The 14,130-nt window shown below is 41.4% G+C and overlaps 1 protein-coding gene across 1 annotated transcript in view; it reads left to right on the top strand.

The window, feature by feature from the left end:
* Positions 1-419: 419 nt before the first annotated feature.
* The window catches only part of UBE3C (ubiquitin protein ligase E3C), a 172,185-nt gene continuing 158,474 nt past the window's right edge, over positions 420-14,130 (top strand). Inside the window, exons 1-2 of the mRNA XM_065398772.1 lie at positions 420-502; positions 13,576-13,629. Coding sequence (XP_065254844.1) covers positions 437-502; positions 13,576-13,629 — 120 coding nt within the window. The 5' untranslated portion in view covers positions 420-436. The remainder of the gene's footprint in view (positions 503-13,575; positions 13,630-14,130) is intronic.

Below are 14,130 nucleotides of genomic sequence, written 5' to 3'. Positions count from 1 at the left end.
TGGAGGCAGGCAGCGCGCGTTCCTGCCGGCTGCGGCGGGGCCGCGCGCCGACTGGCTGGCCGGCGGGAGCGCGCAGAGGGAGCTGGTCGGCGGCCATTTTCTCTCCGGAGCCGGCTGAGCCCCAGTGCAAGTGTAGCAGCCGAGCCAGCCCCCCTCCCCCGCACGGAGCAGTAGCTGGTGGTCAGAGAGGAGGGGGCTTGGGGAGGCGGGGGAGCGAGTGGGGGTGTGTGTGGGAGGGGGAGCAGCCCCTCCTGGCTGGGGGCAGCCCGGCGGCAGCAGTGGGAGGGAGGCAGCGAAGGTGGCACGGGGGTGGCTGGGTCTGTGCCTCCCCTGGACGGGCAGCGGCTGCCCCTTCCCCAGCCCCGGTCATTGCCCCGGTGCGGCGTCAGCCTGGGAGGCAGCAAGGACGCCGCTCTAGATGGGATAAGCTGTAAACATGTTCAGCTTTGAAGGGGATTTCAAAACCAGGCCCAAGGTGTCTCTTGGAGGAGCAAGTAGGAAGGTAAGAAACGCGGTGGGTCTGTCTGAATTATTGATCGTGTCTGATTTTCCTAGCCTGCCTGTTTTGCCTTTTGCACCCAGCTGCTGGGCCTTACAAATGGGAGCAGGTGTGACTAAGGTTTCTTAGGGGCAGAAGAAGAAATAGCTCTCCACCCCCATGGATGATGTGTTTGCTCACTTGTTTTGATTTGTTTGTGCTTTAAATCAGGCCACGCACCCCTCAAAGCTCCAGATGCAATCAGGCCACGCACCCCTCAAAGCTCCAGGTGCATTCAAAAGTGAGAGAAATTACTCCCCCTTGACCCCCCCTCTAAGTGATCTGATTTGTTGTGGGACCCATGCTTGCAGCAGCTAGTTTCTGGGGCTCTTTGAGTGAAGGGAGATAGTTAGGAACCTCTGTCGTTTCTTTTAAACTCTTCTTTGAAACACACAACAAAAATCATGCGTCACTGGAATGGGGGAGGGATATACTTGTAGAACTTAAAATAAATGCAAATTCATGGGGCCTCCATCCCAAATGGCTCAGGGTTGTCAGGGCACAATTTTACCCCTTCCTCGCCGAATTTGCATTCAAACGGCAAACTGAAATCAGTGTGTCATGTGGAGAGTGAGTAGCAGTCAGTAGGTGCTGTTGCTGTACTAGACTACTGTATTCCCCCCCCCCCCCCAGTTTATTGCTTAAAAGGAAGTGAAATGGTTTGGTTAGGATTTGCTGATTGGGAAGGGTTATAAATAATTTAATTTTGTGAGCCACAGGGTACCCTCAGATCTAAAGAGCAAACAAATTCCAAAACAAAGTTTTTGAAGCAGTCTGATTGAAAAGGTGTGCCTCCCTTTGGTTCATCAGTTAGATTTGGGTTCTGCTTGTCATGATCGCTGTCATGGGGGGGGAGCTGTTTGAGCTCCGATGTAGTGTATTTGTTTTATTGTTCAGTAACATAAATGAAAATATAGATTTAGGGCTGTGCATTATAATCATGTTTGTTGTTGTTCTGGGACTTTTTAGGTTAGGTAGTAAACTTAGAAGTCTGGGCTAATAAGAGAAATTTGTGTTACCCGATATTAAATTCACAGTGAACTTTGCTATCACAGTATTATCTGCTACATATTTTCATAAAGAAAATGTACATCAGAACTGTATTAAGTGTGTGTAACTATTCATCTGAATTATGGAGGAACTATCTTCTTCTGACACTTCTGATGACTAAAAGCCATTTATGGTCATTAGAGCACATACATGGCATTACATTTTTGTATGCCAAAAGTAGAATAAATCTTAATAGTTAAAAGTGGCAATTGGCAGAGCATGCCCTGCTCTTCAGGAATGTATTTTAGGTATTTTACATCCTTTGGCATCAAGTTATGATCGCTAATAGTATCACTTACAGAATACGTTTCCTCTTCCAGAAAGGAAAAATGTATTATAATATCTTCTGATACTATTATTAATTTCTCTAGTTTGTGCAAATTGCAGTTGGATTCCCAATCATGGTGGGAATAATATTTTATAATATGGAATAATATTTTGTAATATGGTATACAGTTTACTAATATATTCTGAATTAGCACACACAAAGGTTAAATTCCTATAAGGGTAAAGTTGCAAGGGTAAATTATCAGAAGTAAGGAAATGTGAAAGCCGAAATTGAGTATACAACTCTGTCCCATACAATTTACTTCTGGAATCTGATCTAGATGGGTGGGCCCTGTTGACTTCAGTAGCTGTGCCCTGATGCATGCATCTGCCCACCTAGATCTATTTAGTGTTTGTGTTATCAGTGGGACTACTTACTTGAGTAAAGTTACTCACGGTTTTTAGTATTAATATGGGCACCATAGGAAGCTCTAATATAGATGTGTTTTGAAGAAAGTACTTAAAGCATTTGGTGAAGGTAATAATTGAACTTTATTTGTCATGTCACATGAAAAATACAGATTATCACAATTTCTGCATAACAGGACATGCTATAGTAGACATATTAGTGTCGCAAATATTTGCATAGAGTTCAGGAATTGTGCATCTCACTATTTTTGCTGATACCACATGATAGACTTTTGTGGGGAATTTCCCCATACTAATGGGTTACAAAATCCAAAACCTGTTTCTTGTGTCAACTTTTTCTGAAAGTTTGAACTGTTCTTTGGCATAAACTCTCCCTTCCTCAAGTTGTTTGTACCTTTTAAAAAAAGATACAGTTCAAACCTCTAATCCTGCAAAAGAATCCACCCAGGCAGATCCTGGTACCAGTGCAGAGCTCCATTGAAGTCCAGCCAAGCCCTGTATGGGGCATGGTTCTGCCTACATTGATACAATTTCAGGATTAGGGTTCAAGTAAATGGTAATGTTTAAGTGTGTATATAGACTGTCTGCTTCTAAAATTAAGGCCTTGTCTGCTCTAGGAATGTTTTGCTGGTATGGTTATACTGGTATAGCTAAACTGGCAAAACACTTCTAGTGTGGGTTCATAAACTATACTGGCATAAATATAGTTATACTGGAGTAAATGTTTCCCACACTAGGCATTATATTGGCATAGCTATGTCAATAAAAAAAATCTCACTCCCTAGCTAACATCTATACTGGTACAACTTTTAACTGTAGACCAGGCTTAAGGGACATTTTAATAGGTCAATTTATTTGGAAAGGACACTTAGGTATTTGGGCCTAAAAGCTGATTCTTCCTGATAATAGGCCCACACTGTGTTGTACAATGGCAGGTCTTTCTTAAAGGGACACTGAGTTAAAAATCATATTTTAAAAGAAGATTTATTTACTGGGGTTACTAACAGCTTTCTTGACCCAAGATGCTGAATGTAATGTAATTTATCACTATGGTTGTGTAGAGTTGGCTTGGGTACTGAAAATAGACTAGTTCAGTTTTGCTCTAGATCATTTTACCTTTTGGTTCATGTGCATTAATATAATCTGGAATGTAATTTTTGAAGGGAAATGTTTAAAGCCAGCTAAAGTCTTTTAACTGACCTAAAAAATCTTTATTTTTTGTTTTAGGTTTCATTAAACCTCTTGATTGCTAGAAAAAAAATTGTTCCTAATATTACAGTACCTGAGAGAGTTCCTTTGAAGATTTAAATTGTAATATTTTTGTAATTTTTAAAATGTTTCATAGTAAATAAACCTGTGCACGCATGGTATCTTCTATCAAAGGGCCTGCAAACACCACTGGTAGTGTTTACTTCCATGCTTAGTCCCATTTACTTCAATAGGACTAGTCATACTAGTTGTGTATTTGTTTGCAGGATCAGCTATTATCCATGCGGAATTTATTTAGAATTAGATGACCAGTTGGTTTATTTTAATTTTTTGTAGTGTCTTCCTACAAAGCGCACTGGTACCCTGGCTTTTGAGACCCTTTGAATATCACTGTTAGTTTCAGTTTTCATTTAACTATTACAATAAGTTTCTAGGCCTCTTCATTTGAAAGGTAGTCTTCAAACTGAAAACTGATTGTCAGGGTTGAGAGTTGAAGAAAAATCCTCATAACATTATGAGTTACTTGTGGACAACCTTCTCCACTTACTCCAGGGCTTGTTTTTGAGGTCTAAAAGGCTTGCAGCTACAGAACCTCTGATTTGGGGGAGGAAGAGTTGGTTTGGGAAGTGATGGGCCAAAGAATCATTTTGCTGATCTGCTGCAAAAATCTTTAGGCTGTCCTTGATTTCAATTAAAAACTGCTTTAAATACTTCGGATTAATTAAGGTCAGACCTACAGTACTGGCCAATTGTCAAGGTTGGTCAACTTTTACCCTCAACAGAAACTTGGGTCCTAAACCTGCAATTGCATCCATGTTGTCCCTGTATGGAATCCCATTGAAGGCAAGGGACTTTGCATGGGAGTAGGGATCTGCCTATGAGAGCTCTTTGCAGGGTAATGACATTTTGTAATACTTGGCAGGACAAACTGTTAAAAGGGACACTGTCAATACAAGCTTATCCCAAAATGTAGAATTTGTAAAACAAACTTTTATAAAACTTAAGCCCATTAAATAGTATCATAATTTAAAAAACAACAAATAATCCAACACCTGTTTTAAAATAAATATTCCCCTGCAGTGTTTGTAACTCAGATATTTCAGTACCACAAAACTGAAAGTGAAACTGACTTCATTGATATTTTATTTATTAAATTGATGCTTGGAGAAATGAGAAAAGTTAACAAAGCTTAAATAGTGTCAAGTAAATTTGACTTTTAAAATTCTTTCAATTTCAATAATCTGAGGTTTTTAATAATGAACTAAGAAATTTGTTCACATAATATTGGTATGACTCTTTACATTGACAACATCACTTTAAGAATGAGGATTCTTGTATTTTTTTAATAGGAGGTACACTGATGGGATCTAGAGAAAGTACTTAGCTTGCATAATATAGTCTGCACGTGGAATGACTCACTAGGAAATAAACAGAAATTGGTGAGCTAAACAGTAGGATTTAGGGCCCCAGTACTGCAATGAGATCTGAACAGGCACAGGGGTCTGCTGGTATAGATTTTATTGTGGGATCTGGATTTACAATTATATATAGCTGTAAGAATTATAGAATTGTGGGATCTGTTTGAATGAAAAAAAAGTGATATGTGACACAACTGGTTTATTGATTGAAAACTTTTCATCCTTTCTTTCAAAAAGGAAGTCTTAACCTTATTTTATTTAGAGGGTTTCATTATATCTATTTTTTTCTTTAGAAATGCATTTTACAAGAAAGAAAATGTTTTATATTGCAGTTATAACTGTGCGCCAGATCACTATTAAATGAACAGATCCTAGGGCTTTAGATTATGTGATTAAAATTTGTGTTATGGGTATTGGTACCCTGGGAAAGGATTACACTGCTTTATTATATCTGCAAACGGTACAGCATTGGCAGACCCTTATGCAGAGGTGGAGTCCAGACTCCAAACTGGTATAAGGTTCTGCCCATACCAATACTTCTGAAATATTGAGGCCTAAGTTTTGCAGCAGACTACACTGTTTCCACTGTATAGATTTGGAGTTCAGAGGTAATGCTGTTCAAGTATTCTTATCATCTCACCAGGGAAACCTTAGAAACAATTTATTAATACATATATTTTCTGGGGGGTTTCTTCCTTCTACTTCATGGGGAATTTTCCTCATCCTTAAATTGAAGCTACAAATTATGAAGTGGTAGTTAAGGTTGCAGAAGATATTTCATTTTAACCTGTTATTCTCAATCCTTTGGTACTTTTTCAAAATTTGGGCTGAAATTTCTAATCTTAAAGGTGAACTTTTTTCTGTTATTTTCAGAAAAATTGGACAAGACACTTAGTTAGCAGGCTGTGGAAAACATACATCTTTCCAGTTTTGGTATAATAAATCAAATAACATGCTGCTAAAAAATATAACCTGTTGTTTACTTATAATACAGTAGAGCCTGAGGCTCCAGTCAGGTCAGGGCCCCATTGCTTTACAGACATATAGTAAAGACAGCCCCAGCCCCAAAGAGTTTACAAACTTAAGTTCAGATTGGTAAACAGGTCCATGTGGATCGATCATCATGTCCTTGTGGAGTCTCAGTGAAGTCAGTGGAGCTTTACAAGACATCAAAGTTGTATGGGTTGATGAACTTGTAGGAAAGTTACTTGCATAAACGAAGGATTGAGGTCTAAGTTTAAGTTTGTAAGCAACTGGGAAATACATATTACTCTCCGAAGAGTTGGTAATAGTGCTAATATCCTAGGGTAAAATCCTGGCCTCACTGAAGTCAATGACAAAACCCGCACTGACTTTAGTAGGACCAGGATCTCATCCCCGATAGACCATCTCTTTGACCTTTTTAGATCCATGAACCCATAAGTTAAGTCTTCGGATTGGTGAAATCATTTTTTACATTACAGTGGAGCATATTTTCTACAGTACAGAGGAGCAAAATGAGAAGGAAACATTTCTAATTTTGAATTTTCTTGTTTATTGTGTATTGGTGTTTCTGATGGCCACTCAATAACATACTTACTTCTGTTTTCTAAAGCATCATATTATCATCATATCATCATATCAATTGGTATCTTACCGGGTGGATTTGATTTAAATCAAATTTATATAAATCATGATTTAAATCACTAGTCAGGAAGACTCAATTTAATCGTGGATTTCTACATAAAAGTGCATTCTGGAATATGCTGCTCAAACAGTTTCACTTTTGTTTCTACTGCCTGACCCTCCCTTCTCACATTTATCTCCAGACTTCTTCTCCTTGTCCAGGTCTATTCCGCCCTCACCAATCTTGTATTCATTGAACTTTTTGAAACTTTGCACTTTTAGAGAGAGGTAAGGGATTGACTGTGCACAAATTTGCAGAGGGACAGAAGGGTTGAGGTCTGTTATTTCTCACCTCTATATATTATTTATTTAAAAACATTTTTGCTGTTAACAAGCATGTTATCTCTGGAGACACAAATCCACAGTTTGAGAACTGCAAAACTAAGCATCTCTGATGGTAACTTCTACACTGAGCACTTAGTCCCATTGGGTAGATAGAAAGATTAACCTAAATAATCTATACAGAAGCCCCTGGAACCCCATAAGATTGGGTCCATAATCAATGAACTATTGGAACTCATTTACAAAATTTTTCTTAAACATTACATGAATATATTGTCTCGTACTATAGAATTAGAATTTATAATCCCTATTCCATGATGAGATATCTTTGAGCTATAATGTATCTTAATTAAAACTATCTTTAGATTGCTTTTTTCTCAAAAAGCATTTTATAAAAAAATCCAATTTAAATAAAAAAAATCTGATTTTTTTTTTTTTTTTAAATCATTGATTTTTATCCACCCTGGTATCTTACTTAATACACCAATGAAACTGCAAGCTTTCTCTTGGTGTATAATGCAATGCAGCCAGTTTTTTTAAATTATCAGCTTGCCATTTCTAGGTTTTAACATGTAATTGGTGAACCTTGTGAAGGCCTTACACTCAACTTCATGGCTGTATGTAATGCAATAACTTTTGAATGCCACATCTAATCAATTCCAAAATTTTAGGGAATGTTCTCAGCACCAGCGGACAGAACCTTATTGATTTTAGGGAAAATTGAAACTGAAGGAGGAAAAATGGAGGAGAGATGGCGCCCCTGCCATCTGAGTAGCACAGCCACATCTTTAGGCACCTCTGCAATTGTCTATAGATCAAACAACTGGTTGATGGCACCAGTAATGCTTCCCACCATAACAACCCCCCCATTTCATCTCGGCTTATCCTCCCAGTAGAGTTTAACATGTCGACACCCTGAATGTCTTATCTCCCAGACAGAAAGAAGAAGAATGACAGTAGGATCTGTGGAGATTTAGGGCATGCACACAACCCCTGGCTGAGGGGGGATTGGGGGACCCTGGTATAGGAAGGGGGGATAGGGGCATACAGACCTTCTAGTATGGGTGAAAGCATGATTGGGGGGCAGACAGAGCCTTGGGCTTGGGGAGGAATAGGGGCGCACAGAGCTCCTGTCCCAGGAGACTGGAGGGAGTTGCAGGGAGTTTTTGAAACAGAGGGGGAAGGGACAGTGGCAGACAGAGTTTTGAGAGAGTGGTGGTTGTGTATATGTAAGCGGGGGAATGGTCCCGCTATTGTGGGGAACTTTCCTGGCTTCTGCACTACCCCGGTGAAGTGGGCTAGCGAAAGGATCTGAGTCCTCGCTCCCACTTATTTAAAAAAAGAATAAGGAAAAATGGGAAAAGTTAAAGGAAAATACATCACCCCGCTCTGTGGCAGGGAACATCACAAACAGTGTCTCTGGAACGTCAGGGCAGTTCACAGTCTGTTCCTTGTAGGTCCCAGGCTCCTTCTAAGGCCCTGGCTGTGCTGCAGAGACACTGTGGGTTGGACACTTGCTCTGGTGGTGGCCACACACGCTCTCAGGCTCTAGGTGGCAGGACCCTTTTTGCCAGCGTCACCCCTGCCCGGTCGGGGTTATGATCCCCTTCCAAGTCTGGCCTGCAGAGCCTCTTGGCTGAGGTGTCTCCCTGCGCTGGGCCTGCTGCCCAGGGTCCCCCTCCTCTCCCCAGCTGCTCACTGCACCCAGCTCCGGACTGCTCCAGCTCCAGCTCCACTCTGCCTCAGCACGGCTGCTGCTGCTGCTCTGCCTTCAGCTCCCTGGGCTGCTTCTCTGGCCTCTCTGGTTGCTACAGCTCTGCTCTGCAGGCTGCTTCTGTGACTCTGCTCCCAGCTCTGACCTGCTTCCTGGCTGCTTGTCTAGCCCCTCTGGCTCTGGTTGCTGCAGCTCTCCTCCCAGGGCAGGTCTGCTCTCTTTGGGCTGTGCTCTGGCTTTTGGGGCTGCAGCTCTGCTTCCAGCGACTTAGCTCGGGCCCCTGCTCTCTCCTTAGCTCGGCCCCACTCTGTCTGACTCAGGCCATTCCAGTTCACACGGAGGACGGGACCCCCCCTGACCTCCTGACTCCCTGATTAGCCTGCCCGCCCTGTCAATCAGGCTGATCTGGAGCATTGGCCTCTCCCCATTGTTCCCCGGGACTGTTAGTCTCAGGTTCCTGATTTCCCATCGACCCTTCCCCTTTTAGTGCTGGGAGCTAGCCAACCAAAACACCCCCACTGAATGTTAGTAAGGGGGCAACAGTCCCCTTACATATAGTAAGCATGGCCTACAGAAGCTACAAACTATGTTATCCCCTGGTATTTTAAATGTTACTTTAAAAAAGTGTCTCTTCCGCTGTAATCACTGATTTTCTTGCCATGAGCCTTTCTTTTTATAATATGCTCTGTGTCCTCTGCCTGCTTCCTTCACTTCTCTGTTTCTCTGCTCTCTCCTTCAACTTTCTTGCCTGTGTCATTGTCTTCATCTGCTCTTCTGTTTTGTCTGTCCCATTTTGTCTTTGCATATCTATTTTTTGTCGTCTTCTGTCTTTGTCCTTGTGCATTGTCTACCTTTCTTCTGCTTAGCTCTGCTCCGCTTATCTGCTTCCTGTGCTTGATAAGTGAAATGTACAGGATTCCAGATGTCTGAAGCTACTGTCTACTTTCACTTCAAAATGTGGGACTCTTTCATGCTGTACTTACCTGCCTCTAGGACTGCATCATATCAGGTTTTTGATTTTTCTTGGCTGGTACAACAGCCACTTGTTTGGTCATAAAGGGCTTCTGAAACTCAACTTTCCCAGGCTCAGTATACTACATCTGGGGAGCCTGCAAAAATGGTTACTGGCAACCTTTGCTGCAGGGGAGAGTGGCCTCAGCTCTGATTCTCCATTGGAAGAAAGAATGGGTGGAACAGAGATTATTATTTATTAAGTGCTGACATTGTGCTCCATGCTGCGTGAAACACACAGACACAGTCCATACCTTAAGTGTGAAGAAGAACTGCCAGCTGGCCTGTCTCTCCACTTACCTTTTTTAGGGTGCAGTGGTAAATCCGTCTCTCTGCACAACTTCCCTCAGTAACGATATGCAGTGTATGATAAATAATATGTAAGAACAGTCCCTCTAAAGATAGCAGTGCAAATCAGTGACATGCAGGAGAGGACAGGAATGCTGTTTTCCTGATTTTGTTTTTCATTCAATTGTTGCAATGATGGAGCATTAAACTACATATATTTGATCTGCATATTTGATAATGGTGACGGGTTCAAGGGTTTCTTTTATTCATAAGTCACAGAGAGCTTTAAGGTTGCCAGCCTCTTTTTCTGGCTTCCTTACACTCTTCTCTCCCCAGGTTTATGCCTCCGCTTTCCTCCACTGCATCTGCACCTCTCCTTGTCTTCCTGCTTGGGCCACACCCAGCCTAAAGACTCTTTGATTTAGACCTGTTGGAGAAAAACTTCCACACCCCTAAGGGGCCAAGGCAGGAACTGCAGCTACACGCTCCCTGCATCTGTGCCCTCCAAATAGGGTGACCAGATAGCAAGTGTAAAAAATCGGGACGGGAGTGGGGGGTAATAGGAGCCTATATAAGAAAAAGCCCCCCAAAATCGGGACTGTCCCTATAAAATCGGGACATCTGGTCACCCTACCTCCAAATGTGGAGCAAACATGAGAATGCAATTGAGAAGTGGCTGGCTGACTGTCCAGCAAGGAAGTGAGGTGGCAGCAGCAGCATCTGATAGATGCTCAGAAACAGCAGATATGAGGCAGAAAAGCAGGGAGGTAGCATGAGATGGAGATGATTTTGGAGCCCACTGCAGAGTTAAAACCTAGGTGACTGTCCAGTGTGCCAGTATCTCAGGCCACTGCTGTATGCCAGGGGAGGGAGTTAAAAACATCATCTAATAGCTATCAGCAAACTAGTTGACACCCTAGATGAAAGAAGCCAAATATGACTCAGCACCAGTAATGAGATTGCAGAAATCCACAGTTATATTAGTTTCAGACTGACTGATTCTGTTGTCTACTGTGATAGCTTTTGTAACTGCTATTGAAACTTCCTCTACTCTGTTCTTCCTCCGGTGTGCTAATTCTAAATGCAAAAGCAAAGAAATATAACTAGATAGATAAAGATGCACTTGAAATACGAATAATTACTGAGATTTTCCCAAAAAATTGTTAGTCATAGAGCATGCATGTTAGAATTGGAGTAGCTGACTTACCAGGTCTTTGTTTACTGCTTCTTTATGGAATCACATTTTTAAAAATGTCTTAAGTGATGAGTCTTCCACCACTTGCCTTGGGGGGTTATTTCACAGCTAAACAGATCTCACTGTGAAAAAGGTTTTTCTGATTTTCATTATAAATGTACCCTTTAATCTTAGTTATAACTCCATTATATTGATGTTTAAAACTCAAATAAATGGAGATTTATTGTCTCCCTTCCCCTTTGGTCATTGGTTAGCCAGGCTGTACACATCTAATTGTTCTATTTGTTCTCTGAAAGTTAGTTCGTCCATGATATCTAGTTTATACTCTCAAAATTAAAGAGTATTTGAATACTGTAACTTTAAGTATTTATTTATACAATATTGGATCAAGAGCATTAATTTTATTTTTTATTTTTGTAAGTATATTAGTTTAGACAAGTGTTCACTCAAGTGTGAGGAAATGGACTATTAACATGGCAGTCCATTAATCATTAATTTACTGAAACTGAAAGGGCCATAAAGGGAGGAGTGGGGGGAAGCAGACTATAAGGAGAATATGGTTTTGGGCCTCCACTCCCTCTTGCCATTTTTTCCTGTCCGTGTATCTCTTTTCAACCCATTTTTCATGTACTGTGGCTGTCTCTTTCCCATCTCCCTCTCTTCATCCCTCACCCACTCACATTCATCTTTAGCCAGGTATGTCTTCCTTTTTCTGTTTCTCTCCTGTTTTTCCCTCCAGCCCTGAAATATGAGAAATTACAAGTGTACATGTTTCAGACCAGGACCGTTTTCTTATTGGTTCTGTCTGCAGAGTGAAACAGATGGACAGGTAGGTGGTGTCACTGGGATTGTGTTTTTGTGCAGGAGTTTGATACTAAGAATGTTTCATCAAGCGCCAAAGCTAGTAGTCCACTGGATATCAATTGCTAGAAAAGAGGTAATCTGTAAGGGTATATCCTGAACACTCAAGTTATCAGTTAATTCATACTTGATTCATGCTATCAAAATTACCCTTTTATATACTTAATTCATGGCATATTATTAATTTCAGGGTTTTTTTACATGATGTAGTCAGAAACTTTTACCGTGCCAGTGTGAGAGGCCTCCTTTCCAGTTGAATGGTTTTTTTAAAAAATCTGTCTAAGATCTTTTTATTATCTTTTTTTATTGTGTTTAAAATATGTGGAAACAGTTCTCTTTGGAGACCAATGACTGTAATGGTGTCTTTGGAAAATAAAACGCTGTCTTTAGAGGAATAGGTGAGAACTGGCTGAGACCCTGAGGGTTTTTTGCCTTCCTCTGCAGTGTGGGGCCTGGGTCACTTGCTGGTTTGAACTAGAGTAAATGGTGGAATCTCTCTAACTTGAAGTTTTAAAATCAGGATTTGAGGACTTCTGTAACTCAGCCAGAGGTTATGGGCCTATTACAGGATTGGGTGAGTGAGGTTTTGTGGCCTGTGATGTGCAGGAAGTCAGACCAGATAATCCTGATGGTCGTTTCTGGCTTTGAAGTCTGAGTCTAGAGCAGGGGAGGGCAAACTACGGCCCGCGGGCTGGATACGGTCCGTCAGGGCTTTCAATCTGGCCCGCGGGATTGCTAGCCCCGTGGCGCAGTGAGGCTAAGGCAGGCTCCCTGCCTGCACTGGCCCCGCGCTGCTCCCGGAAGTGGCCAGCACCATGTCCCTGCAGCCCCTGGGGGAGGGAGGGTGCAGAGGGCTCCGTGCGCTGCCCTTGCCTGCAGACACCATCGCCCGCAGCTCCCATTGGCTGAGAACGGGGAACTGCGGCTTTCATTGTCTGCCATGGGAGTTGAGTGCTCTGCACATCATAGGTTCAGATAGTTAATTTCTTTTGAACCAGTATAGATACATCTATACTGTGGGGGGGAAAAAGTGATTTTTTTAATATAAGGATGTCAAAATATTCTTCTTGAAGACAATATGTTAAGACCATTTGTTGACATCTCACACCATGTTTTGTGGGGTTGGAGGAAGCCTAATGATTTTGTGATTAAGGCAAAAAGGACTGGGACTCGGGTCTCCTGGTTTTGCCACAGACCTTGGAAAAGTCACTTGTTCCCAAACAAGTACTAAGCATATGCATAACATGCTTAAAGTTACACACCTTTTTAAGTGCTTTGCTGGACTGGGTAATTAATCTCTCTCTCTCTGCCTCAGGTTTCCATCCGTAAAATAGGGATAGTATTTCCCTAACTTACAGGGAGGTGTTCTGAGTATAAATTCGTTAATGTTTGTGAACCTTCAGATGGATGGTGATGGGGGCCATATAAGTAACAAATGGGTAGGCAGAAGTAGATAGTTAATACCAAATGTAATTGCATCAGATCTGGGCCCATAACAGTGAAAATGCTAATAGGTCACTTTTCTGCTTTTTCTTGAACATGGAATATATTCTGTACTGTGAACCATTTAAAAGTATGTATTGCTTTATACAAATACCTGAACTTTTGAGTGAAAACACTACAGCACCTTTTTTTTGTCCCCTTCTAGGAAGAAAAGGCTTCTCTTCTGCATCGTACCCAGGAAGAAAGGCGTAAACGAGAGGTAAAATAGAGATAGTGTCATGGAAAACAGCTTGCATGTACGCTGTAATTTTGTTCAGCTTGATGATAGTTACACTTTGAAATCTTGTACTTCAGTAGAGTTTTACTTGAAATTATTCTATAGGGTTTTTTTACCAGTTTGTGAACTTTCTATGTACATTTTGTTCTTCCATATATCAGAATCAACAGACGCATTTAAACTTTTCCCCCTAGATTTCCCCGATATGAATATTCTTCTATAAGAACTATTTACTATCTACATTTTCAAATATATTCCCACAGCTCCCATTGGCTGGGAACGGCGAACTGCAGCCACTGGGAGCTGCGGGCTGCCGTGCAAATGTAAACAAACGGGCTGGCGGCTCTCCAACAGATTACCCGGATGGGTTCCAAGTAGCCCACCACTGCTCTAAAGTTTTACATTGTTTTATTTTTTAATTCAGATTTTTTTTGTACATAATTCTATATTTGAATGTTCAACTTTCATGATAAAGAGATTGCG

This window comes from Emys orbicularis, chromosome 2, assembly GCF_028017835.1.
Source record: "Emys orbicularis isolate rEmyOrb1 chromosome 2, rEmyOrb1.hap1, whole genome shotgun sequence".
NCBI classification, from domain to species: Eukaryota; Metazoa; Chordata; order Testudines; family Emydidae; genus Emys; species Emys orbicularis.
This window is presented reverse-complemented; position numbering and strand designations above follow the sequence as displayed.